The sequence below is a fragment of the Hypanus sabinus genome, chromosome 7, assembly GCF_030144855.1.
Source record: "Hypanus sabinus isolate sHypSab1 chromosome 7, sHypSab1.hap1, whole genome shotgun sequence".
NCBI classification, from domain to species: Eukaryota; Metazoa; Chordata; class Chondrichthyes; order Myliobatiformes; family Dasyatidae; genus Hypanus; species Hypanus sabinus.
This window is the reverse complement of record NC_082712.1, coordinates 106711245-106738369: the sequence shown is the minus strand read 5'-3', so window position 1 is coordinate 106738369 and position 27125 is coordinate 106711245. Positions and strand designations below refer to the sequence as shown.

General features: G+C 43.8%; 1 protein-coding gene across 3 annotated transcripts in view; it reads left to right on the top strand.

Annotated features, from left to right (window-relative positions):
* Positions 1 to 2429: 2429 nt before the first annotated feature.
* LOC132397079 (transcription factor PU.1-like) overlaps positions 2430 to 27125 on the top strand; it is a 35637-nt gene continuing 10941 nt past the window's right edge. The window contains exons 1-3 of one of the 3 annotated variants that reach the window (XM_059975340.1): positions 2430 to 2839; positions 2929 to 3019; positions 3542 to 3634. In XM_059975340.1, the coding sequence (XP_059831323.1) occupies positions 2816 to 2839; positions 2929 to 3019; positions 3542 to 3634 (208 nt within the window). In that variant the 5' untranslated portion in view covers positions 2430 to 2815. The remainder of the gene's footprint in view (positions 2840 to 2928; positions 3020 to 3541; positions 3635 to 27125) is intronic. The other 2 variants (XM_059975341.1, XM_059975342.1) reach the window with 2 other exon arrangements.

The window sequence follows — 27125 nt, the reverse complement described above, 5'->3', positions numbered from 1 at the left end:
TTTCAGGTCTGGAACCGTTCATCAAAATGCAAACAAGAGAAGCAAGCTAGTCTGACTTGTGTCCTTCAGTTAACATTGAGTCTGTTTTTTTTTTCTCTCTGCAGATGCTGGGTGACCTGCTGAGTGTTTCAAGCATTCTTTGCTTTTGTCCTTTAGTTAATGCTAGGATGGGGTGAAGTGGTCTGGGGCTGGGTGTGTTGTGATGGTGTCAGGGAGGGGGGAACAATTGAAATGGAATGGGGCTGATGTATGGGGCAGAGTAGACATTTGTTAGGGAAAGGGCAGTGGGCAACAGAACCACTTCCCTGGGTATCTGGGCATGGCCACAGTGAATGAGAATCCAAAGGACACCATGAACAGCTGCTTCAGCTCCTAGATCATGCAGCAGCTTGTGCAGAGAGTTACTTCAGTATTTGGGCAGTGAGTCCATTGGATTAAAACTGCGACAGTGCCTAAAGTGTTCTCACATTAGTCATGGGAACCTTCAAATGTTAAAGTGCATTCAGGGTGAGCTGTGCAACCCTACAACCATACTCAAAGCAAAACTTTCAGTTCCCATGTGCAGGATTGCAGGATATGTTTTTAACTGGATGAAACTTGCTGGCAAAAGACTCTCAAGAGCATTCAGCCAGTTTCTTTTTAAGACAAAGTGCCTCTTTTCTTCCACTGCCCCACCACCCTGCCCCGCTTGCCATTAGCTGTGGTGCCAAACTAGGCTGCCATGTTCCAGCTCAAAATTCAAGTCTCATGGAGCTGGTCAGGATTGTGCGAGGAGAAAATACACCTCAGTACCCGCACCGAAAGCTTGTAATATGGCTGCAGTGGTGTAACTACAATGATGACTTTTGCCAGAACATCTGGATTGTTACAGCTGGATTGCAGTTATGACAAGGGGGTGACTGCAATAAAGGAAGATTGTCGCAACTGGATTGCATCCACTGGAGGATTGAAGTAAAAGATTGTATTCATGCAATGATTACAGTAATAAGTTTTCAAACACCAGATAATTCATAGAGACACCATTATGAAAATAGGAGTGATTAATAAAAATCTGAAAAAATATGAAAATGTGTTAACAGAAAGATAATAACATTATGATAAATGCGGGCAGTAACAGGGTTGTAGCAACAGGATGAGTACTACTACAGGAAGGTGTTACAAGGCAAATTGTGTGGTAACTTGAAACCAGAGATGGGGATAAGACAGCGAACAATTACAGCGGGTCCTAACAGCAAGTGAGTAGAAAAATAAAGTAGCACCGAAGTCGAGATGGCTTCAGCGTCAGGAGTACAGTAATACGATTACAATGATGACAAAAGTGCGGCACGATCAGACTCAGAATGAGTGGGGAAGTGCGATTTTGCAAAACCACAGCAATTAGAAATCGGAGGAACATACGGTATTAATAACAACGGCCGTTCAGCCTGGGTAAGTGAACGGCAAAGCGAAACAGTATGAGCAAGGTTGTAGTGTGCAGCCTGATGGCGAAAGGGAATCTGATAATTACATCGGGGACACAAACCCCAGGATTTTTATCATAATTACAGTAATGGGGTTTCAAGATGTGGAGAATAATTCCAATTAGAATAGCATCAGAGTTGTAAAACTCCGTGAATGTAAAAGGCCACTCCAACTGGAAGATTGGGTAAGGGATGGGGGAGGAGCGTTGTGAAAGGGACAATGTGAGTCTGATTTCAGTCAGCAGAACTGAGTGTTTTTGCACGAACACGGGGCGGGACATCCAGGAAAGTAACGGGACGAAGAAGGCCGGGAGACAGAGAGAGTAACAGGGAATAATAATAGGTGTGAAAATTAACGGGGGGGTAATGAAAAGCAGAGGAACGCTGCGTGAAAAGTCGAATAATGGAAGAGGTTGTGACAGTGTGTTTTGGATGAATAGACATTAGCAGCAATAATAACCAGTTACTAGGGGGAACGTGTTGTGAAGAGAAGCTTGAAACCAGCTGCGGTCAATGAGGCACCCTGTGTCGATGGGGGGATGGGTAACCACCCCCAACCCCTTTGCCGCCCATCCTCCTACGAATGCGACCGCACCCACTGTCTCAGTTGCCTCAGGAATGATGGAGCAGAAACGTGAACAGTTTCACCTCTCCACAGGCGCTGACTAACCTGCTGAGTATTTCCAACCCTTGCCGTTTCGATTCTCTCCCGAGCACTGCCAACATTTCCTCTCCTCGTCAGCACTGGACCAAGTTTTCCTTCTAGCGCGCACGAGTTAGCAGCGGGTTTCCCCGAACGATAGGGAAGGGGCGGGGAACAGCATGGCTGGTCCGAGGGATGTCGTCCCTCACCCCACCCTCCACCCACACACATTTTGTAATCGGGTAAAAGGTGCGATGGCAAGTTCCCCCGTCTCCAAAACTTTTTTTCAGGCAGCTCTAGTTCCATTACCCATTGCCCAGCAGGCTTGTGGGGCGAAGGTTATAACACCCCTCTTCGCCCGGGATTCCTGACCGTCTCTGGTGGGTTTCAGTTGTGCTGCCCCAAGCCACCTTCCATTCCCTCTCCACCCCAACACTAACACTGTGCTGTGTTGGGCCGGCACTGTGTGGGCCGTGGACTGCGCACAGGGGTGGAGTCAAGGGACAGAAGTCCGATCGGAAAGTTCCTGTTTATCTGTCGGTCGATGCTGACCGGTGTCAGACGCGTCCAATTCTCGTCCCACTCACTCCAGCCGCACCAAAGTCTGGAGAGAGGCAGGGTTGGGTGAGAAACGCTTGGGATGCTTCTACTGGCCTGATTCATCCCTCGTTCCGGTCGAAACCAACGCCCAGTGCTGCGACCCTGGAGAACCATGGAAGGTTACCTCGTAGCTCCGGTAAGCAGACCTAACTCGGGATGGTGACCTCGCTCTGAGCTGTCCCTTCACTCGGTGCTGGTTTGTGAGTGTGTTTCTTTCAATTTCAGTACCCCGAGGAAATTGTCACCTATGACAGCGATGTGTACAGACAGCCTGAGTACTACACCTACCTGAGCAGCGACGGGGAGAGTCACAGCGGTGAGTTTGGCCCAGGATGTGATCCCTCCTCTTATCAATTTCTCACACCAAAGACAGAGAGGCCGAGTTCCCCGCCGACTCCGGACGATTTCTGAAAATCGGCGGGGAATGAGACAACGGGACGTTTCTAGGGCGAAGCTGGAAGGAAATGTTCCCAACAGGAAGAAAATGCTATTTGACTCAATTAAAGGATGGGGATGGGGAAATTTCTGATGTCTAATCAAACCAAATGTTGACCAAAGTGTCCAGGGTCGGCGGTACAGGGAGAGAGAGAGAGAGAGAGAGAGAGAGAGAGAGAGAGAGAGAGAGAGAGAGAGAGAGAGAGAGAGAGAGAGAGAGAGAGAGAGGAGAGAGAGAGAGAGAGAGAGAGAGGAGAGAGAGAGAGAGAGAGAGAGAGAGAGAGAGGGAGAGGGAGAGGGCGAGGGAGAGGGAGAGAGAGAGAGAGAGACGCTCTAGTTCTATAAACATGTCAACTGCTTGCCACAAGATAGTGGACTAACATTTACGCAATTTCCACCCCAGAAAGGCAGACAAGATATGGTGACTCCTTAATTCCAGGAGGAAATGTTCCCTGCCAACTAGTCACAGAAAAATTATTCCATCCATCGATTAAAGGTACAAATCTGAGACCCTCGAGCCAAGAGACGAGTGCACAGAGCTAACAGTAACTTTCAAAAGAGGAATTAAGTAGGAAGCTGAGCTCAGTAACTTGTAGGGCAGGGGTGGGTTAGTGCTGCGAGATGATCGCCTGGACCGTTTTACTGCAACCGTCACTACACACAAAAAATTGGCATAAAACCCAGACACAGATGACCTGATGACATGAACATCATTTTTCTAACTTCCAATAATTTCTTCTTCAACCACCTACTCCGCACTTTTCTCTTTTTGCCATTACCCTTTCTGGGTCGCCTCTCACCTCTTTTCCTCATCTGCCCATCGCCTCTGGTGCCCTCTTCCTTCTCTCTCTCTCCCCGACCCTTGTCCTTTCCTGTCAGATTCCCTCTTCTTCTTCCACCTTTCACCTCCCAGTTTCTCACACCAACCCCTCCTCCTCCCACCCACCTGACCCCTCACTTGACTTCAACTGTCACCTGGCAGCTTGTTCCCCCCCCCCCCCCCACCGTCCCTGTTCTCACATTGTCTTCATTCCCATACCCTTCCAGTCCCGGCCTGAAACCTCCACCTGTCCTTCAGCGTGTTTTGTATATTGTCCCCAAAAGTGAGGTGGAACCTTTCGGCCGAGCCGGTGTCAGTTGATAGGTATCACACACTGGCAGAGACCAGCAATGAGGTGGGGATATTTATCGATGGAAAGAGTCGGGATTTTAATCTCTTCCACCCCCGGAGCAGATGAGAGCTCACCAAAGCCGTGTGGCTTCCCCAGACTACTGTTTCCCTTTGACATGTGGTGGTCAAGGCTGGTAGCAGGAGCCTCCGGTCTTGGGTACACGGGACATTGGAAAGGGCGAGTGGTGAAGCGGGAGATCCGAGCGGCCCGGACTCTACAGACCACGCACCCACTTTCCTGATAAGTAGTTGAGAGTCCACGTCCTGTTCGGGATCTCTGAGCGATCCCGCTGCTCCAGTGCGAGACTCCGCTGATAGAGATCGCCTGCGTGCCGCGGCAACAGAGATCGCTCAAACCTTCGCGCTCCGAAACAACCCTGCTTTGCTTTTCTGTGTGGGATCCTGGTCGGCCACGGTATCTGCCACTTTCCAGTGCAATCCTCTTTGGGATGTTTTGAGGCTGCGAGAGACGAGATAGAAATGTAGTCCTTCCTCTCTGTGTTGTGGGAACAAGACTCTGCTGCTTAACATTGTTATACGCAAAGTCTGCCTCGGGCAACCCTTGCCCTTAAATTTACAAACACTAAATGGACATTGGGTGAGGGTAAAGAGGAAGAGTTTTAAAGAGGGTATGAGAAAGAGTGTAATCACCCTTTCTGGTCTGCTGGAATCTGGAGCCCAGTGGAGCAGAGCAAAGAGAGGCAGACAGTCACAAGCATGTGATTAATTCAGGCATTAGAGTCAGCGCAGCTCGGAAACAACTGATCCATGCAGACCAAGACACCGGAATAAGTTGCACCTTTCGGCTTCTGCCTACCTTTCCTATCCACCTACTTTGTCTGAGTACCTTTTAAATATTGTATTTATACCTTTCCCTGACACTTCCCCTGGCAACTTATTCCAGAGAGTTCCCCAACCCCATGGAATTTAAAGTTTCCCTTTAAGTCTTACTCCTCTCCCCCTCACAAACCCATGCCCTCTTGCTTTAGATTCCCTTTCCCTTACCCTGGAAAGTAAACTGTCACCATGTTATGCCATTCATGGTTCTATAAACCTCTCAGCCTCCTTCCCTGCAAAGCCTGTAACACAAACCCTGGGTGATATCTCTGCTCTGTAGGCTACAGAGTAAGACCTGTAGATGGGATTAGTGTGAATGGTCAGTATTAGTATGGTGGGCCGAGTGGCCTGTTTATATGCTGTACAGTTCTGTGTACTTACCCATACATGCCATTATAATGCTTCACACTTTGTGGAAAGTATGTTTGACAGCAAATTAGCAAGGAAGGCAGATCCAACATCAGATTCAGGAGAATAAGCAACATTGTGCAGAGGGTTGGTCTCCCATTAACAGCAGAGAGAGTGCAACAAAGCTTCTCTGCATTAACTCCTGGCGGAGGTGTGTATTCATTAAAGCTAAGGAGAATAACTCAAGATCTTATTGAAACTTACAAAGTCCTCATTGTGGCTTTACAGAATAGATGTGGGGATGATGATATCACCAGGTGTCAGCTTCAAAATAGTTGGTCATACTGGGCAGAGGTGAGTAGAAATACCTTCACAGAGAAGCTAAAGGTCCATTGGAATCCTCAATCCAAGAGGGTCATGGAGGCTCCATTACTCAAAGTGCTTAGGACAGGGATTGATAAATGTTTAGATATTGGGGAAATCAAGGTTAATTCTGGAAAGTGAATCTGAGGTAAAAGATTAGCCACGGTGCATTGGCCTCCAGTACTCAGGGGACTGAGTTCATGAGCCATGAGGTAAGCTTGCAGCTCTATAAACCTCTGGTTAGACCACACTTGGAGATCCTGTTGCCACATTATAGGAAGGATGTGGAATCTTTAGAGGGAGCACAGGAGATTTACCAGGATGCTGCTAGAGCATGAGGAAAACTTGAGGGATTTAGGGCTTTGGAGCAAATGAGGATGAAAGATGACTTGACAGATAAGATGACACATAAGATGATAAGTCATAGATAGAGTGGACATCCAGCTCCTTTTACCAAGGGCAGAAATGGCTAGTAGGAGGGGTATATATTCAAGGTGAAAGGAGAGAAGTATACCGGCGGTGTCAGAAGTAGGTTTTTTTACCCAGAGTGTGGTGGGTGCATGGAACATACTGGGGCAGAAGTAGAAGTAGTTCCATTAGTGTGATTTAAGAGGCTTTTGGATAGGCAAACAGATGAAAGAAAAACAGAGGGCTTTGTGGGAGGGAAGGGTTAGATTGACCTTTAAGTGGGCACAACATCGTGGTATGAAGGACCTTTTCTCTTCTCTATCTTTCTGAATGCTGCACGGGAATGAAGGGCCAAGAGCCAGCCTTTGGCTTCAATTTCTCCTTCTTTAACTTTATACTGCATGGGACAGTGTTGTTCAAGTAAAAGCTGATGAGAGGCAAATCAGATCTGAAATCAGTGCAGTGGCAGGAAGCAGATGACAGTAACATATACAAAATACTGGAGGAACTCAACATCTGACAACATCTGTGGAGAGAAATGAAGTCTCGGCTGAAATGTCAACTTTATTTCCCTGTTACACGCTGCCTGGCCTGCTGAGTTCCGTCCGTATTTTGTGTGTGTTGCTCAAGGTTTTGAGCATCTGCAGAATCTCTTGTGTCAGCAGATGATGATCATTGTTAGAGCTTCGGTGACTGGAAGGTTGTTAACAGCGGATGTCCGTGGAACTCAGCACCCTCCATTATTTTGAGCTTCGTGCACTGATGATTTGAGTGGGGGGGTTGATACAATGATGACAAATCAAAAACCAGTTGGTGTTGACAGTAAAAGGAAAGTTGTGAAATGCAGGAACGATTCGATGGTGCAAAAGAAATGGTGAGAAAGTGAAATTCAGAGCAGAGAATTGTGAGTTAATGTATTCAGTGGAGATGAGCTACGCAGCGGAGACTTATCCGAGGCTTTTATAAGGGGCTCAGAGTATATACAATGGAGTAAACCAAAAACAAATCTGGCTGGTGGTGTAGTAACATCAGCACCAGACTTTGAGGCAAATGGTCTTGGGTTCGAATCCAGCTGGTTCCTTGTACACTTTCCATCCACGCTGGGTTGAGCATCAAGCTAGCAATTCGTCTTCATAAAAAAAAACAGACAAATGCTAAGGAAATAGCAAAAAAATGCCACCCAATTCACCACAAGATGCGAAAAGGAACAACAAACTAGTGGAGGAACTCAGCAGTTCAGCCTGCATCCGTGGAGGGAAATGGACAGTTGATGTTTCAGATCGAGGTGCTTCATCTGGACTGGACCTCCAGCAGTTTGCTTGTTCCTCGAGATTCCTTCGGCAGTGGTCTCCTGCATCTCCTAAATAGGAAGGACATGTAGGCTTGAAATATTTGGTGGGAGGTTAAAAGGGGAGATTGCAAAATGTACCTGCATCCAAGGGTCTGAAATTAATTGTCTGGAGAGGTGGAAGAGGCAGAGACCCAAGTCATGTGTTGGAGTGATGAGAGGGGAGGTCAGACTGCAACTCTTTTATGACCAAAAGAGACGCAGTGGGATGTGGCCTCCTCCTGTGTGATCAATTTCATCTGATCAAAGTTATAAGCTAGTGCACATTACAGGGTAATAGAGGATAGGGGAATGTGATATATTTCCAGAAGCCAGTTCAGTCCATCGAGTCTATGTCAGATCGCAAGACAATCCCACCCCTACTAATTTTTCTGAAATCCATTTTATGTACATTCCTATTAACCTCCTGATTTACCAACACACACGGCAATTTATTGAATGTGATACTGAAGACTTAGTGCAGAGGTGAACTGAAGTGAAACTGAGGTCAGAACAAGACAGTGGTAATTTTTTTTCTCAGTACCATTTGATGCAAGGTATCAGTAAAAAGATGGTACAGAAAAGAATCACAATATTGCTCAATGGACAGGACCAATGAGACAGTATAGTATTCTAGGGCATTACGATACAGACTCTTGAGACCGAACAGAGCAGGAAAAGAATTCAGGGCAGTAAATAACAATCATGACTAGATTGCCGCACAGAGCAGAACAGAACCTTAACAGTTGACAGGAGAATACCAGCAGAACCTTAACATGAGACGGGAGAATACCAACAAAATGAGAGAAAGGATGACAGGATAACAGTATGTCACAGAACAACAGGATAAACTGGCTGATTGTGTGGAGGCTCTGGAGAAGGAATAATGGTGGAATGCAAGACTACATGAGAACAATACAATGATGGGACAGTATAGAATAAGCAGAAGTATAGGTATAAATCAGAGAACGAGAGTACTGGACAACGGTTTCACCAGGTCAGAACTAGGACTGGATAGCAATAAAAGGATTACATTAGAAGTCAAGATTAAAATAAAGGACACAACTAGTGATGTAAATGTGAAATTGCAACCAAATTGGACCTTGAGACATAGGAGTAGAATCAGGCCATTTGGCCCATTGAATCTGCTCCGCCATTCAATCATGGCTGATCTTTTGTCCCCTCCTCAGACCCACTCCCCGCACTTTTCCCCATAACCTTTGATGCTGCATCCAGTCAAGAACCTATCAACCTCTGCCTTAAATACACCCATCGACCTGGCCTCCACAGCTGCCTGTGGTAATAAATTCCACAAATTCACCACCCTCTGGCTAATGGAATTTCTCTGCAGCTCTGCTTTAAATGTACACCCCTCTATCCTGAGGCTGTACAATCTTGTCCTCGCCTCCCCCACCATGGGAAACATCCTTTCTACATCTACTCTGCCTAGGCCTTACAACATTCGTAAGGTTTCAATGAGATACCCCCCTCATCCATCTAAATTCCAGTGAGTACCGATCCAGAACCATCAAACGTTCCTCGTATGATAACCGTTTCATTCCTGGAATCATCCTTGTGAACCTCCACCGAACCCTCTCCAATGCCAGCACATCTTTTCTTAGATGAGGAGCCCAAAACTGTTCACAATACTCAAGGTGAGGCCTCACCTTGTCAAAGGCCTTCTGAAAGTCCAAATTTACAACATCTACTACATCCCCTTTATCATGTAATCTCCTTAAAGAATTCCAACAGGTTCATCAGGCAAAATTTTCCCTAAGGGAAACCATGCTGACTTTGTCCAATCTTGTCCTGTGTCTCCAAGTACTCCATCATATCATCCTTAACAATTGAATCTAACGTTTTCCCAATCACTGAGGTAAGGCTAACTGGCATAAAATTTCCTTTCTACTGCCTTCCTTTTTTCTTAGACAGTGGAGTGACATTTGCAATTTTCCAATCCTCTAGCACCATGCCAAAATGCCAGAATCCAAGGATGTCTGAAAGATCATTACCGCTACCTCTTTCAAAACCGTAGGGTACAGTTCACCTGGTCTGGGTGACATATACCCTTAGGTCTTTCAGCTTTTTGAGTACCTTCTTCCTATGTCATTGGTATCAATATGTAGCAAGACATCTCCATCTCTCTCCAAAATGTTGTGGATGCGATCCAAGATCCCTGACCCTGGACCTTTCAAGTGGCCTGTTCACATCCACAGAATCTCCTGTCTGTTCCCCTGACTTTTGAGTCCTCTATCACTTCCACTCCCCTCTTCTCCCTCTTTCCCTTCTGCATCACGGACCCATGTTCAGTGCCAGTAACCCGGTCTCTGTGGCATTCCCCTGAGAGGTCATCCCCTGCAACAGTATCCAAAACGGTATACTTATTATTGAGGGGAATGGCCACAGGGGTTCTCTGCGTTAAGAGTACAGAGCAGAGTGACATAGGGAGGGTAAAATTATATGACAGGGAAACATAGTGAGGGTGACTTTATAGAAGGGGTAACATTAATTGAAGGGAAACATCATAGAGAATAATATGGGGAGTTGAATATTATAGGAAGGATAATTATATGGAAGGTGACTATAGGGAGAGTAACGATATGGGGAGGGTAATATTGAGGAGGAGAACGTTATAGGGATACTAATATTATAGGAAGGGTAACATTGCAAGGAGAGTATCAGCATGATGAGGGGAATATTACAGAAGGGGACAACATAATATGGAAAATAGCTTGTTAGGAGAAGGCAGCATTAATGGGGATGTGAACATTGGGATAGTAACATTATAGGGAGGGTAAAGTTATAGAGAGTTTAATGTTACAGGGAGTGTAAAATTTTTGGGAGCCTAGAGTGATGCTCCTCACCAATGGAACTGGAATACAACTGGAACATAACATCCCCAACTTCTGTATTAAGTGTCCTGACTGATGAGGGCTAGTGTGCTAACAGCCTTCCTCATTACTCTGTCTACCTGTGATGCTACTTTCAGTGAAGTATGTACCTACAATCCTAGGTCCCTCTGTTCTACAACACTTCCCAGGGTCCTACTGTTCACTGTGAATGTCCTATTCTGATTTGCTTTACCAAAATGCAACACCTCACATTTCTGAATTAAACTCTATTTGCCATTCTGCAGCCTACTTCCCCATCTGATCAAGACCCTACTGAATATCTTGATAATCGTCTTCGCTGTCTATGATTGTCACCACCTTAATGTCATCTGCAGATTTATTTACCATGTCTTCTACATTCTCATCCAAATTATTGATATAGATGACAGACGACAATGGGTCTAATCTAGCACTATTCAGGGGAACACCACTAGTCATGGGCCTCCAGTTCATCAAACAACCTTTTACCATCAACCCCAGTTTCCTACCATCAAGCTAATTGTGTTTTCATAAGATTAGAAGGCATAGGAACAGAATTAGGCCATTTGGCTTTTTGAGTCGGCTCCATCATTTCATCATGGCTGACCCATTTCCCTCTCAACCCTGTTTTCCTGTCTTCTCCCAATAACCTTTCATGCCATGACTAATCAAGAACCTATCAACCTCTGCATTAAGTAGACAGTGACCTGGCCTCCATTGTGACCTATGGTAACAAATTCCCCAGACTCACTACCCTCTGGCAAAAGAAACCCTTCCTCATCTTTGTTCTGAATGGACATCTCTCCATTCTGAGGCTGTGTCCTCTAGTCCTAGACTCTCCTACCATAGGAAACATGCTCTCCACATCCACTCTATCAAAGCCTTTCAATATTTGAAAGGTTTCAATGAGATCCCCCCTCATTCTTATAAATTCCAGCGAGTAAAGGCCCAAAGCTATCAAATGCTCCTAATATGATAAGCTATTCATTCCCAGAATCATTCTCATGAACCTCCTCTGAAACCTCTGCAATGCCAGACCCAAAACTACTCACAATACTCCATGAAGACTCATCAGTGCCTTATAAAACCTTAGCATTACATCCTTGCTTTTATATTCTAGTCCTCTAGGAATGAATGCTAACATTGCATTTTCCTTCCTCACCACAGACTCAACCAGCAAATGAACTTTTAGGGAATCCTGCACCTGAGAGTTTTGAAATTTCTTCCCATTCAGGAAAGAGTCTATGTTTTTATTCTTTCTACCAAAGTGGATGACAATATGCTTCCCAACATTGTACTCCATCTGCCACTTCTTTGCCCATTCTCCTAATCTGTCTAAGTCCTTCTGCAGTCCCCCCCCCACCCCCCACTCCTGGCTTCCTCAAAACCACCCGTCCTTCCACCTGTCTTCGTATTTTCCACATACTAGGACAGAAAGCCTTCAATTCCATCATCCAAATCACTGACATAATGTGAAAAGAAGCGGGCCCAACACCAACCCCTATGGAACAGCACTAGTTATTGGCAGCCAACTAGAAAAGGTTTCCTTTATTCCCACTCTTTGCCTTCTGCCAATCAGCCACTCCTCTATTCTTGCTAGTGTCTTTCCTGTAATACCATTGGCTCTTACCATGTTAAGCAGCCTCATGTGTGGCACCTTGTCTTCTGAAAATCTAAGTAAACAACATCACTTACTCTTTGTCTATCCTGCTTGTTATTTCTTCAATGAATTCCAACAGATTTGTGAGGCAAGATTTTCCCTTAAGGAAACCATGCTGACTTTGGCCTATTTTATCATGGGCCTGAAACTTAACCCTTAACGATTGACTCTAACATCTTCTCAACCACTGAGGTCAGAGTAACAGGCCTATAAATTCCTTTCTTCTGCCTCTGTCCGTTCTTGAAGAGTGCAGTGACAGTTACAATTTTCCAGTCTTCAGGAACCATACCAGAATCTAGTGATTCTTGAAAGATCACTATTAATGCCTCCACAATCTCTTCAGCCACCTCTTTCAGAATTGTGGGGTGTATCACTATCTGGTGATTTACCTACCTTCGGACCTTTCTGTTTCCTATGACTTTCTCCCTACTAATAGCAACTTCACACACTTCTGCCCCCTACGCTCTCTCGAGGTTCCGGCATACTTCCGGTGTCTTCCACAGCGAAGGCTAATGAAAATTACTTATTCAGCTTGTCTACCATTTCTTTGTCCCCCATTACTACATCTCCATATGATTTTCCAGCACACCAATATCTAATCTCACCTCTATATATCTGAAAATTCTTTTGGTATCCTCTTTGATATTATTGGCTAGCTTACCTTCATATTTCATCTGTTCTCCCCATATGGCTTTTTCAGTTGTCTTCTACTGGTTTTTAAAAGTTTACCAATCCTCTAACTTCCCACTAATTTTTGCTCTATTGTATGCCCTCTTTTTGGCTTTTTTATTGGCTTTGAATTCTCTTGTTAGCTGCAATTGTGCCATCCTGCCTTCAGAATATTTCTTCTTTGGGACGTATCTATCGTGCGCCTTTCAAATTGCTCCCAGAAACTGCAGCCGTTGTTCGTCTGCCTACATCCTTGCTAGTGTCCCCTTTCGCCAGCTCCTCTCTCATGCCTCTGTTATTCCCTTTACTCCACTGTAACACTGATGCATCTGATTTTAGATTTTTCCTTTCAAATTGCAGGGTAAATTTTATCATGATATGATCTCTGACTCCTAAGTGTTCCTTTATCTTAAGCTTCCTCATCAATCCTGGTTTATTTTTAACACCCAGTCTATAATAGCTGATCCCCTAGTGGGCTCAGTCACAAGCTGCTCTAAAAAGACATCTTGTAGGCATTCTACAAATTATTCTCTTGAGATCCTGCACCAGCATGGCTTTCCAAATCTAATAGCATATCGAAATCCCCCATGACTATTGTAACATTGTCCTTTTGACAGGCCCTTTCTAAATCCCGTTGTAATTTGTAGCCCACATCCTGACTCCTGTTCAGAGGTTTGTATATAACTCCCGTCAGGGTCTTTTTACACTAACACTTCTTAACTCTACTCACAAGGATACTACATTTTCAAATCCTATGCCACCTCTTTGATTTCATTTTTTACCAGCAGAGCCAACCCACCCCCTCCACCTACTTGCCTGTTCTTTTGATACAATGTGTGTCCTTGGATGTTAACTATAATCTTCTTTCAGCCACGACTCAGTGATGCCCACAATGTCATACCAGATAATCTCTAACTGCACTACAAGATCATCTACCTTATTCTGTATACTGTGTGCATTTAAAAACTTAACACCTTCAGTCCTGTATCCATCATTCTTCTCAATTTTGTCTCCCTTTTACACCACAACTCATCCCACTGACTGCAGTTATGCTCCGTCAGCAGCTTGTCGTTGTTGACAGTCTCAGTACACACTGCCTCAGCCTGTAAACCAACAGCTTGACCCTCAGCACTACCCCTCTGCCAAGTTATTGTAAACCCTCCCCAACAGCTCTGGCAACGCGGCCAATAACCCCTCAGGTTCAGGTGTAACCCATACCTTCCTCAGAAGAGATCCCAATGTTCCAGAAATCTGAAGACATACATCAGTTTCTCAGCCACACATGATTCTGCCAAATCATCCTATTCTTACCCTCTCTATTACGTGGTACAGCTGGCATCCAGTGATCACTACCCTTGAGGTACTGCTTTTCAGCTTTCTACCTAACTCCCTATATTCTCCCTTCAGGACCTTTTCGTTTCACCTACCTACATCATTGGTACCAATATGTACCAAGACTTCTGGCTGCTCACATTCCCCCTTTGGAAGGTCATGGACCCGATCCGAGACATTTCTGACCCTGACACCTGGGAGGGTCATGCAACACAGCATCCAAGTGTCTCTATTGCATGGACCCCTCAGTTAATGGTAAGGCTCATTGGCATAAAAAAAAGCTGGAAACGCCTGCTCTACTGGATCCACAGAACCTCAAGTCTACTACTCTAACTATGGAATCCCTGATCACTACTGCACTCCTCTTCTTCCCCCTGCCTTTCTCAGCCACAGCACCAGAGATCCAGTCACTGTGGCTCCATCTCAGAGGTTCCTTCCTCCTGAACAGCATCCAAAATGTCACTCATTTTATTGAGGGGAAAGCCACAGGGGTACTCTGTGCTGGCTGCCATTTCCTTTCCCTCTCCTGACAGTCACCCATTTACCTGCCTCCTGCAACTTGGGAGTGAATACCTCCCTGTAGCTCCTGTCTATCATCTGTCGACAGTGCTTCTCCCTGTAGATGCTGCCTGGACTGCTGTGTTCCACCAGCATTTTGTGTGTGTTGCTTGAATTTCCAGCATCTGCAGATTTCCTCGTGCCTGTCTATCATCTCCTCAGTTTCCCCTATGAGCCAATGTCATCAAGCTGGAGCTCCAGATCCTTACCACATTCTCTGAGGAACTACAGCTTGGTGTACCTGGTGCAGATGTGGTTATCCAGGAGGCTGGAGGTCTCTCAGAATTCCCATATCTCACTCAATGAACTCAATGCAGTCCCCAGAGCTGTTCTCAGTATGAAGAATGAAGAAGCAGCTCACCAGATACTTACTGTACCTCACCCAAGCCTGTTCTTGCCAAAGTCCAATGAGCCAAAGTCTCTTTGCTCTAACTCTGCACCACCTACACAGTAGCCACTCTGCTTGTCCCTGCAATATTTTTATTTGCCCTTGTTAATAAATCACAACCGTGTTGCTAAAAAAGGCCAAAATTCCACGAACGCTCCATTTCTAAATCTCTCACTTCCATAACTCTGCTGTTTCGGGTGTGACTGTGCTGCTGAATAAAGCCAATTAGTATCTCTCTCTGGACCCCATGAGATCTAACTTCCCATGCAGAACCTTAACCAGGCCTTGCCGACTTGACTAGGTGCATTGCCCTGCCTTATTGACCTTTCTGGTTACTTCTTCAAAAACTCGATTCAATTCATGAGACTTGATCTCCTACGCACAAAGTCATGCTGATTAGCCCTGATCAACCTTGTCTTTCCAAGTGCTAGTGTAATGTACCCCTCAGAATTGTTCCAGTAATTTACCCACAACACACCTTATTTATGGTTTATGGTTCTCAGGATTTTCTTTGCAGAGCTTCTTAAATAAAGGCTCAACATCTGCCACCCTCCAGTCTTCCAGTACTTCACTAATAATGATGCTAATATCTCAGCCAGAACTCCCACAATTTCTTCTCTAGCTTCCTGCAGAGTTCTTTGATGTACATGATCAGTGCCTGGAAATTTATCTGCCTTCTGGTACCTCTTCAGATGTAATGCTGTTCATTCCTATGACATCCCATTCAACTATCTCAGGTTCTGAACTTCATCTCTTTCTCCACTGTGAAAACAGATGATAAGTATTCATGGTGGAACATGCCCATCTCCTCGTGCTCCATACATAGATGTCCACTTTGTTCTTTAGTAATACAGGATAAGAACAGGCCCTTTGGACCAACTTTTCCACTCCAAATGTGGTGACCACTAAGTTAATTCCATTTGCCTGTGATGGGCCCATAATCAAGTAAAGCTTTCCAGTAAACAGTATGTTCATATCGGAATGTCTTTCAAATGTTTCTGCACCTGCCTCAACCACTTTCCCAGGCAACTCATAACAGAAAAACACACCCACTCTTGCCACTGTGGTCCCATTTAAATCTTTCATCTCTTACCTAATACCTATGCCCTCTGATTTTTAGTTTCCTCTTCCCTGGGATAAAAACCTTTTCTGTACCTTTCGTGATTTTATCCACCTCTCTAAGGAAGCACAATGGTTTCTTATTTTCCATGGAATAAAGTCCTTTGTTGCCCAACATTACAGGACAGGTCATTGCCATAGGGCAGGACAAGAATACACATCAGGTATACATTATAGGACAGGTGTAGGAGAATATTACAGGGCAGGAGATCCTCACAGGACATGACAATGGGACAGGACAGGACAGGACAACACTATGGGACAGGACAACGGTACAGGACAGGGCAACAGTACAGGACAAGGCAACCATATTGGACAGGACAACGGTATTGGACAGGACAGCAGTACTGGATAGGACAACAGTACTGGACATGACATCAATATTGGACAGGACAACAGTATTGGACAGGACAACGGCATTGGACAGGACAACTGTATTGGATAGGATAACAGTATCGGACAGGACATCAGTATTGGATAGGACAACCGTATTGGACAGGGCAACAGGACAGGACAACAGTATTCGATAGGAGAACAGTACGGGATAAGACAATGGTATGTGGCAGGAAACGGTACAGAACAGGGCAATAGTACAGGACAGGACAATGCTACAGGTAGAAAAATAGTATAGAGCAGGAAAACACTGCAAATGATGTCCTGCCTTATACTGGTGTGTCCCATGTAGATAAACCACAGACAGCTGTAGGAATAATAAGGTTATAGTTCTATGGAATTTGAACTTCCCAATATTAATGGAGATGATGTTATTGGGAAAGGTTTTGGAGGGATAGACTCTTTAGGAGTGTATGCTGGAGAGTTTTTGATCATCGACCAGAGGAAGGGGCAATCCCCTAATCTTTGGGAATGTAACAGGGGAACTGGAGAGAGTGTCAGTGTTTTGGATAATTCTGTTGATTTTGATGTACGTAGTTATGAAACAGTATAAGGATAATACAGAAATTAGGTCCTAATTGGGAAAGGCAGCTTTCAATGTCAAGAGAGAGGATCTGGCAAAGGAGAGTGAGTGAGTGAGCTGCAGGTAGATCTACTGAGGATGCGGGAAGCATTCAAAATGAAAATACTGGGAGTTCAGCGCCAACATGAAGATCAAAGTATAAAGGGAACAAGTCTAAGGAACCCTTGATGTTGAGGGAGTTAGAGGATTAAATAAAAAACAAGCATGGGGCAGGTGGAATACCTCTTGTGGACAAGGTTGAGGAACATCCTGATCATTTCGTGAAATTTGAAATCAATTGGGTAATCGGGGAAAGAGTGGGGCCTGAATATACAATCTGTTCAGATGTGGGTGAGGTCCTACATGACTACTTCTCATCAGTATAGACTAGGGAGAGGAACATTGTAGTTTTGGAATTCAAGGAGGTGGGAACAGCGACATTTTGGATCATGTTGAATTAAAAATAGGTATTGTGTCTCAGGTGCCCTTTTCTCATTGCTACCATCAGGGAGGAGGAACAGGAGCCTAAAGACACACACTCAATGTTCTATGAAGAGCTTTTTCCCCTCTGCCATCAGATTTCTGAACAGGCAATGAACTGACCCATGAACGTTACCTTACTACTTCTGATTTTCTCTCTTTTTGTACTACCATTATTCAGGAAGGGCAGCTGGGATAAGTCAAATAATTTCAGACTCGTGCATCTAACATCAGGAAATTATTGTGAAAAATTCCAAGGGACAGGGTCAACCCATACTTGAAAGGGAGAGAGCAAACAATAATAGCATGGCTTTGCCAGAGAGAGATTATGTCTGACCATTTTGATTCTATTTTTCACAGAGCTAACAGTTTTGATGAGTGCAGTGAGATTGATATAGTTGACATGGATTTGGTTAACTCCTTTGGAAAAGTCCACGTGGAAAACTATTCTGAAAGGTTACAGGCCATGAGATCCAGGGCAAGTTGGCAAATTGGATATAAAATTGATTTGTTAATAAAAGTTGGAGGATGATGGGGAAGGCTTTTTTCTGTAGCCCGTTGTGTATCACACACATTGGTGCTGGGACTCTGCTGTTCATTATATCAATCAGGGATCTGAATGTGTATGTAAGAGGTATGAATAATGATATCAACAGTGAACTGGTTATTGATTAGTTGGTAAGAATGACAGGACAATGAAAGATGAAATTATTTATAAGAAAATAAATTTGCTAATTGGGAAGTGATGTACTTTAGGAGAGTAAAAAGGCTGGAACATATACAGAATCAGAAACATTATCAATGTAGTGGAATTTGTAGGTTTGTAGCAGTAGGACAGAGCTAGAAAGAAAAATTACAAAAAGTTATAAATAAACAAATAATGTCAAAAAGGGATAGTGAGGCAGTGCTCATGGACCATTCAGAAATCTGATGGCAGAGGGGAAGAAGCTGTTCCTAAAATGTTGTGTGTGGGTTCTCAGGGTCCTGTGCCTCCTTTCTGATGGTAGCAATGTTCTATGTCCCAGATGGTGAGGGTCCTTAATTGTCAAAGTTCAAAGTAAATGTATTATCAAAGTACACCATATACAAACTTGAGATTCATTTTCTTGTGGACATTCACAATGAAACAACAGAATTAATGAAAAATTGCACACACGGTGGACAAAAGGCACTGTGTAAAAGGCAACAAACTACAAAAGACAAACAAACAAAATAATTAATTAATAAATAAATAAATAGATAGATAGATAGATAGATAGATAGATAGATAGATAGATAGATAGATAGATAGATAGATAGATAGATAGATAGATAAATAAATAGATAGATAGATAGATAGATAGATAGATAGATAGATAAATAAATAAATAAATAAATAAATAAATAAATAAATAAACAAACAAACAAACAAACAAACAAACAAACAAACAAACAAACAAACAAACAAACAAGCAAGCAAGCAAGCAAGCAAGCAATAAACATCAAGAACATGAGATCAAGAGTCCTTGAAAGTGAGTCCATAGGTTAAGTAAACAGTTCAGTGATAGGGTGAATGAAGTGGAGTGAAGTTCTTCCTTCTGGTACAAGAGCCTAATGGTTGTGCGGGAATAACTGTTTCTGAATCTGATGGTGTGGGTTCTGAGGCTCCTGTATCTCCTTCCTGATGGCAGCAGTGAGAAGATTGCATGGTCTGGGTGGTGGGTGTCCTTGATGATGGATGTTGCTTTCCTGTGACAGTCCTCCATGTAGATTTCCTCACTGTGGGGAAAGCTTTACCTGTGATGGACAAGGACTGTTCAAGGACTTTGGAGTCTCCGTATTAGGTCATGATGTAACCAGTCAATATACTCTCCACTACACATCTGTAGAAGCTTGTCGAAGTTTTCGATGACAAGTTGAATTTTTGAAAACTTCTATAAAAGCAGAGGCACTGCTGTGCTCTTACTGTAATGGCATGTATGTGCTGGAACCAGGACAGATCCTCTGAAATGATAACCTGAGGAATTTAAAGCAGCTAACCCCCTCCTCCTCTGATCCTCCAATGAGGATTGGCTCATGGACTGCTGGTTCCCTCCTCCTGTAGTCAATAATCAGCTCCCTGGTTTTACTGACCTGAGTGAGAGGTTATTGTTATGGCACCAATCAGCCAGTTTTAATCTCCCTCCTATGTGATGATTTGTCACCATCTTTAATTTAGTCAACAGCAGTGGTGTCATCAGCGAATTTAAATATGGCATTGGAGCTGTACTTAGTCTCACAGTCCTAAGTACAAAATGAGTAGAGGAGGGGGCTAAGCACACAGATTGTGGTGCAGCTATGCTGGTGGTGATTGTGGAGAAGTTGTCAATCTGCATTGACTGGGGTCTGCAAGTGAGGAAATCGAGGATCCAGTTGCATGAGATATTGAAATCTACTTATGATTGCTTCCTGAGGCATGGCATTTTGAAGATGTTCCTAATGGTGGAAGGGTTGTGCCAGTGATGGGCCTGGCTGAATCTACAACCCTCTGCAGCCTCTTGTGTTCCTCTGCATTGGAGCCTCCATACCAGGCGGTGATGTAACCAGTGAGAATATTCTACACCATGCATCTGTAGAAGTTTGCAAGAGACTTTGGTGACATACTAACTCTTAATGAAGTGCAGCTGTTGGCATGCCTCCTTCACAATTGCATCAGATGTTGGACCCAGGGTAGATCCTCTCAGATGTTGATGTCCAGGAACTTGAAGCTGCTTACTCTTCCTACCACTGATCATTGAGGAATGGTGTGACTTCCCCTTCTTGAAATCCACAATCGATTTCTTGGTTTTATTGATATTAAGTGCAAGGTTGTTGTTATGTCACCACTCAACCAGCTGATCTATGTCACTCCTTTATGCCTCCTTGTCACCATCTGAGATTCTGCCAATAAGAGTGGTGTCATCAGTGACTTTTTAGATGGTGTGTGATCAGGTTGCAGAGCGATCTACAGAGGCCCTAATTTTGAAGCTTGCAGATTAGTACTGAGGTGATGATGGTGCTGAATGCTGAGCAGTAATTGATAAACAGCAGTCTGACATGCTCTATATATTGCTGTTGCCCAGGTGCTCCAGGTCCAGTAGAAAGCCAGTGAAATCGCATCCATTGTAGACCCATTGTGGCATTTAGTCGATTGCAGTGGGTCCAGGCCCTTGCTCAGGCAGGAGTTAATTCTGACTTTGACTGGCCTCCCAAAGCACCTCATTACAATAATATGTGGGTGCTGCCAGACGATAGTCATTGAGGCAGTTCACCTTGCTCTTCCTAGGCACTGGTATGATTGATGGTCTCTTGAAGCAGTTGGTAACCTCTGACTGCAGCAGTGAGAGGTTGAAGATGTCCTTAAACACTCCATTCCATTGGTTGAAACAAGCTTTTAGTACCCAGCCAAGTACTGCAAAGGAACCCTATGTGTTGCAACTGTTCTGATGTCGGCCTCAGGGCTGCCAGATACTGTGACAATTCACACAGGTGTAATTTTATTGTCCATTTCAAAGCGTACATAAAAGATGCCAAGCAGCCATGGCCATTATACTTTAGATTTTGCCATATAGGACTTAATGGCATGCAAATAGCTGCCGTTTATCTAATTGTATCTCTAACTTCACATGGAATTGCCTTTCACTTTCATGATGGCCTTCTGTTGGTTGTACCTGGACTGCTAGTAGGGTTCTGGAATATGGTTTTGAATGCCACAGACCTAACCCTCCACAAGCTGTGAATCTCCTGGTTCACCCAGGGCTTCTGATTTGGGATGAGAGGGACTATTGGAATATAGAAGGATCTTAGTGCAAGTTTAAAGACCCCTAAAGGTGGAACTGAGTTAGATAAAGTGAAAGAAGGATATTGGATACTTACCTTCATTAACCAAGGAACAGGATATACAAATCGAGAAGTTATGGTACAATTTTATTATATAGTATTTATAGCACAGCTGGAATACTGTATGTAGGTCTCATTGTCACACTATGGAAGGGTGTGCTTGCATTGGAAGGGGTGCATATAACATTCATCAGGACTTTGCAGTTTTGGAAAAATGACTGGATAGTCATATGTTTGCTTAGTCAATGTTTCAAATCAAAGACTGTTCATCAGAACTAACCTGATTCTGTTATCCCACCCTATACTAATGGGCCCTGCATTGTTGTCCTACCCTGTGTCCTGCATAGTATCACTGAGTTACAGAGTATGGAAACAAGACTTTTGGCCCATCTGGTCCCATCTACGTGAGACCAATTTGCCTGTATTCTAAAGCTTCCAAACCTTTCCTCATCTATATAACTGTTCAAGAGCCTTTTGAAATGTTATTGTACCTGCCTTAGTCGCTTCCCCTGGCAGCTTGTTGCACTTACTGTGTGAAGATATTGCAGCTCAAGTCCCTTTAGAATCTTTCACCTCACCTTAAGTTTATTCCCTCTTCGTTGGGGAAAAGACTGCAATCATTTTCACTACCTAAGTCCTCTACTGACCTCTGTGCTCGATAAGGTCACCTCTCAATCTCCTACGCTCCAAGGAATAAAGTCTTAGTCAGCCCAATCGCTCCCTATACCTCAGGTTCTCAAGTGCTGGCAACACTCTTGTAAACCCCAGCTGTTCAAAAATGCTCTGTAATTTTCATAGCCTACTTCACTGTTTTAAACAGCACCTATTTCAGTGTCATCTGCAAATTTACTAACTGTGCCTTGCATATTTTCATCCAAATCATTTATACAAATGTCAAACAACATTGGCCCAACACTAGTTCTCATGGCACACCACTACTTAGAAGCCTCCAGTCCGCAAAACATCTTTCCACCATCACCCTCTGAAATAATTACATATTTGCTTAGCCAGCTTTCCCTTATCCCATATGATCTAACGTCCAGACCAGCTTCCATACAGGATCCTGTCAAAGACTTTGCTAAAGACCACATGTACAATGTCCGTCATTAATCCCCTTAGTTCCCTCTTGAAAAAACTAACAGATCTGTGAGATACGATTCCCCACACACAAAGGTCTATTTGGGAAATATTCCCAATTAATCCTTGTCTATCCAAATGCTGATTAAAGATGGATCCTATCCCTCAAAATCGCCTTCAGTAGCTTACTCAGCACTGATATCAGGCTCACCAGCTCCCTGCTGGTCTTTGCTACTTAAGTAACAAAGCAAGATTAGCTATTTTCAGGACTTCATGGACTTTACCAGTGGCTAAAGTGCACATGCATTTTAATATGGTTCTTTGATTGATTATGCTGTCTGAGTCTATAAATGCCAATCTCACCAGGGATCAGCTGTCCTCCTACACAGAAAGTTGTCTCGCATCAGGAAGGATGTACATTTCTTAGAGACAGTGCAAGAGGTTTTTTTAGAGTGATTCCTGAGGGAACAAGTTAAACTCAAATTTCAGTTTATTGCACAGGTGCAATGAAAAACATACTTGCAACAATATCCCATAACCAGCATCATATAACCAGAATTCATGAAAATATATATTAAATATGATAAAAATGATAAAAAAGTATTTAGAACAAAAAAAGCACATGCTGGAAATCAAAGCAACACACACAGAACACTGAGGAATTCAGCAGACCAGGCAGCATCGATGGAAAAAAGTACAGCCCACGTTTCGGGCCAAGACCCACAGTAGTCATAATGTTGCTGTAGTGATTAGGGTTTTGCCAGTTGTTTCAATAACCAAATGGTTGAAAGGAAATGACTGTTCTTGAACTTAGTGGTGTGGGGCTTCTGTACTGCTTGCCAATGGCAGCTGTATGAAGATAGCATTGACTGGATGGTGGAGATCTTTGACAATAGATGCTGCCTTCTTGAGACAGCATATCATAAAGGGAGAGGTGAGCCCGTGATGTATTGGACTGCATCCATTATTTTCTGCAGCTGCTGGTTTTATAGCTGCATATTCAATTGCCATACCATAACATGATGTAACTAGTTAGGGTATTTTCAACACTATAACTGTAGAAATTTGTTAGAATATTTGATGACAAACTTCCTTTACTTCCCAAGAAAGTAAAGATACTGGTGTGCTTTTCTTATAATCATATCTACATGTTGGACCTAGGACAGGTCTTTGGATATGTTAAAGCCTAGGAATTTAAAGCAGCTGACCCTCTCCACTGCTGATATTCCCAGTGTGGACTGGTGCTTGCTCACCCTCCTTCTTATTTCTGAAGTCAGCATCCAATTCTTTAGTTTTGTTGATGCTGAATGAGAGTTGATGCAACACCACTCAACCAAGTGGCCTGTATCTCTCTGGTGAGTTGATTCGTCACCACCTGTGAATCATCCAACAATAGTGGTGTCAATGGCGAAGTTGTACATGGAGAGTAGAGCAAGGACTAGGCAAGCAGCCTTGAGGTGAACCTGTGTTGCTGCCCAGAGAACAGGAGATGTTACCGATCCTCACTGATGGAGTGATGCTGATGAGGAAATCAAGTGTTCAGTTGTAATGTGATGGCAATGGATTTGCTGACCGCAAAGTTCTAAACTGAAATGAATACCTTAAGCCTGATCCGATACAAATAGCCATAAGTACTCTCACTCAAGGGAGGTTCTACTGTAACTATGCAATCTTCAAAGACTAATTCACTTACCTGTTTATTCTGCACAATGAGTTTAGCTGCCAATACGACTACTTGAGTGGTGGTTTCTCTCTCCCTACCAACGATACTTCCAGCTAACAAAATAATTTAAAGGGTTAACTTATTTTCAGTGATACATGTTTAAATTCAAACAACATTCTTAAAGTACATTTAAAACTCACAGAGAATTTCTATCTTATAAAAGACATTCAAATTACAAACCATTTCTAACACACAAAGGACTACCAAAGCACAGGTACAATTCCTATAAGTTAGTAAGATGTACCAATGAAGCAGACAAGCTAGTTGTCCATTGCAAAATTTGAAGGCAGAGGAATGGACTCTAGTTCACCCTGTATTTCATTCACATTCCTTACCCCATTCCTAATAAGATTGAACTGCTCTCTTCATTTATACAGTTTCTTTGCATTGGGTGACTTCACACACATGGTATTCTTTCATCTACATTTTAACACAAATGGTCTATAGTCTCCTTAGAGACACAGATCCCAGGTATCTGCAACAAATGCTGTGAAGATAACTTTCCTGAGTCAATAAACCTTCCAATTTATTAAGGGATCAGTTATTGATGTGCTAAGTAATTATCTTTCTCTGGTCTGCCAGCTTCCTTGATCTAAACAACTTTGCCAGCATTGTCTTTTTCAAAACACACACAATTAAATAACCCATTGTCTTATGCTGGACTTCTTTAACAATAAGGCAGGTGTTATAGCACCCTGTGTTACAAACAGTGCGTGTTTGCAAAGCTGTTTTTTTCAACTTCAAGTTGATTACTGCTTTCCATTTTCATTAAGAACTGAACACTAGCTCCCTCTTACAACCAGAAGCTAAACAAAGAAGCTGAAAATTTATCTAACAACTGTTTGATTTTTACAAGTTGCAGCTGCCATGTTTAGAAAGCCAAGCCTGGCAAAAAATAAAAGGCCTTTGGCCCAGGAAGCCAATATCCATCACAATAGTAGCTAAGATGAGATGATTGTGTTGAACACTAAGCAGTAGCCAATGTGCATATGACATAGGTGTCACGGTTTGCTAGATGGTTCAGAGCAGAGTGAAGAGCAGAAAAATCACATCTGCTGTTGATCTGCTATGACAGTAGGTAAAGCTCTGAGGCAGGAATTGATTCATGCCAAACCTAACCTCTTGAACCATTTCCTTATGTTGAGCCACAGTACCATAGTCAGATATGATTCTGGGCACTGATTCACTGCTCCCGGGCAGTGGTACAATAAAGGCCTTTTTGAAGTTGGTGGGAACTTCAGAAAGTAGATGCGAGAGGTCGAGGTTGTCTATGCTGTTGGTCCACTCAGAACTTTAGTACATTGTCTTGAACAGACATATTTTGTGGGTCTCCTCTTGGAGGGTGCAAAGTGCTGAGAAGAGTTTGAGCAAGTTCAGCCCATGTGCTGGAGTGTGAGGCTGAGGAAATCGACACTGTGAGGTATTCGTTCAGACTAGGGAATCCAGAAAGGGCACTGAATCAAGATAGGCATTTCAGACAGTGCATTTCCTTTGCTAGAGTTGTGAATATGTGGTATTCTCTACCCTAGGCAGCTACAATGTTGTGGTGGATTTTCAACCACAATGGGTCAAAGAGACTGTAGAGTTGAATCTAGAGATCAGATCAGCCATGGAGTGGTAGGGCAGGCTCAAGGCGCAAGATCAAGGTTCAATGCTGAACAAAAATGAGATGCAAACTAAGGGAGAAGGGCAGAGCACAGAAACAGGGATAGAGGGAACAGTGGACTGGTATCCAGGCATGCCCAGGTGTCACCATGAGTGCTGTGGGATTTAACCTGTAAAAAGACTCTTTAATGAATGTAGCAGTAAATTTAAATTGATCTTTTCCCTCTCTACACCATACCTGTTTCTTTTTTCCTGCTTTTATTCCCCCCTTCCTCTCTTTCATTCCCCCCACAGACTTTCATTCCCCCTCTCTGTCTGTCCTCTGTGACCTTGTTTGCCTCTTTCTATCATTTACCTGTACTGTATCCCAATTCCACCCCCACTCCGCTCTCCTCCCCAAAACAACCTGTCTGTCATTTTTCACCCTTCTTGAGTCCAACAGTCAGCTCGTTCTCCTTTCTCACCACTCCAGCTCTCCTCTTCATTCTGAGCATCTTGTCTCTCCGCTCGGTCCTGATGTATCAACCGTCATTTCTTTCCATGGTTGCTGCCTGACCTGCTGAGCTCCTCCAGCATTTTGTGTGTGCTGCTCCTATTCCCCACCAGTACACTCTTCCCCCTCTCACTCGCTTCTTCCCTCACATCCTTTTGCCCGGCAGGGTTTTTCTGTATGGCCCTCCACCAGCTCTCTGTCTCTCCTGGTTCCTGCACTGCAATGGTGACTACACGAAAGGATTATCTCTGAGAATACTTTGGCAATTACTCTGGCTATTAAAGATAACACATGTACACAAGGATTTCTTTTATTTGTCTCTTCCTTCCCTTTTTCACCCCGTTTCTTCCTCATCCACCCTTGATCTGCTTCAGTCCCCTCTTCTTCCTCTCTCTGTCAGTCTCCCTCATTTCCTCCCTCAGACTTTTAGCCTCCTTCCTGATTCTCTCATTATGTCCCACTCTATCTTTCTTTTTCTCCAGCACTCTATTCCTCTCTCACATCTTTGCTCTCCCATCTTTTGCAGTCTCCTTTTCTCTCAGTGTGTAATGCTCCCCCCCCCCCACCCCGCCGTCTCGTTCTGGCCTGTCCTGGTTCAACTACACCAATGTCACAGTCAGTAAGCTCACCAGAGCCTCAATTTGCTCAAGAGGCAAAAACAATTTGCAAGGTCCAGTTGACTCTTCCCACTTTTTATCAATGCACCATAGAAAGCATCCTATCTGGAAGCATCTCCCCTGGGGACTGCAACAGCTCTACAGATGACG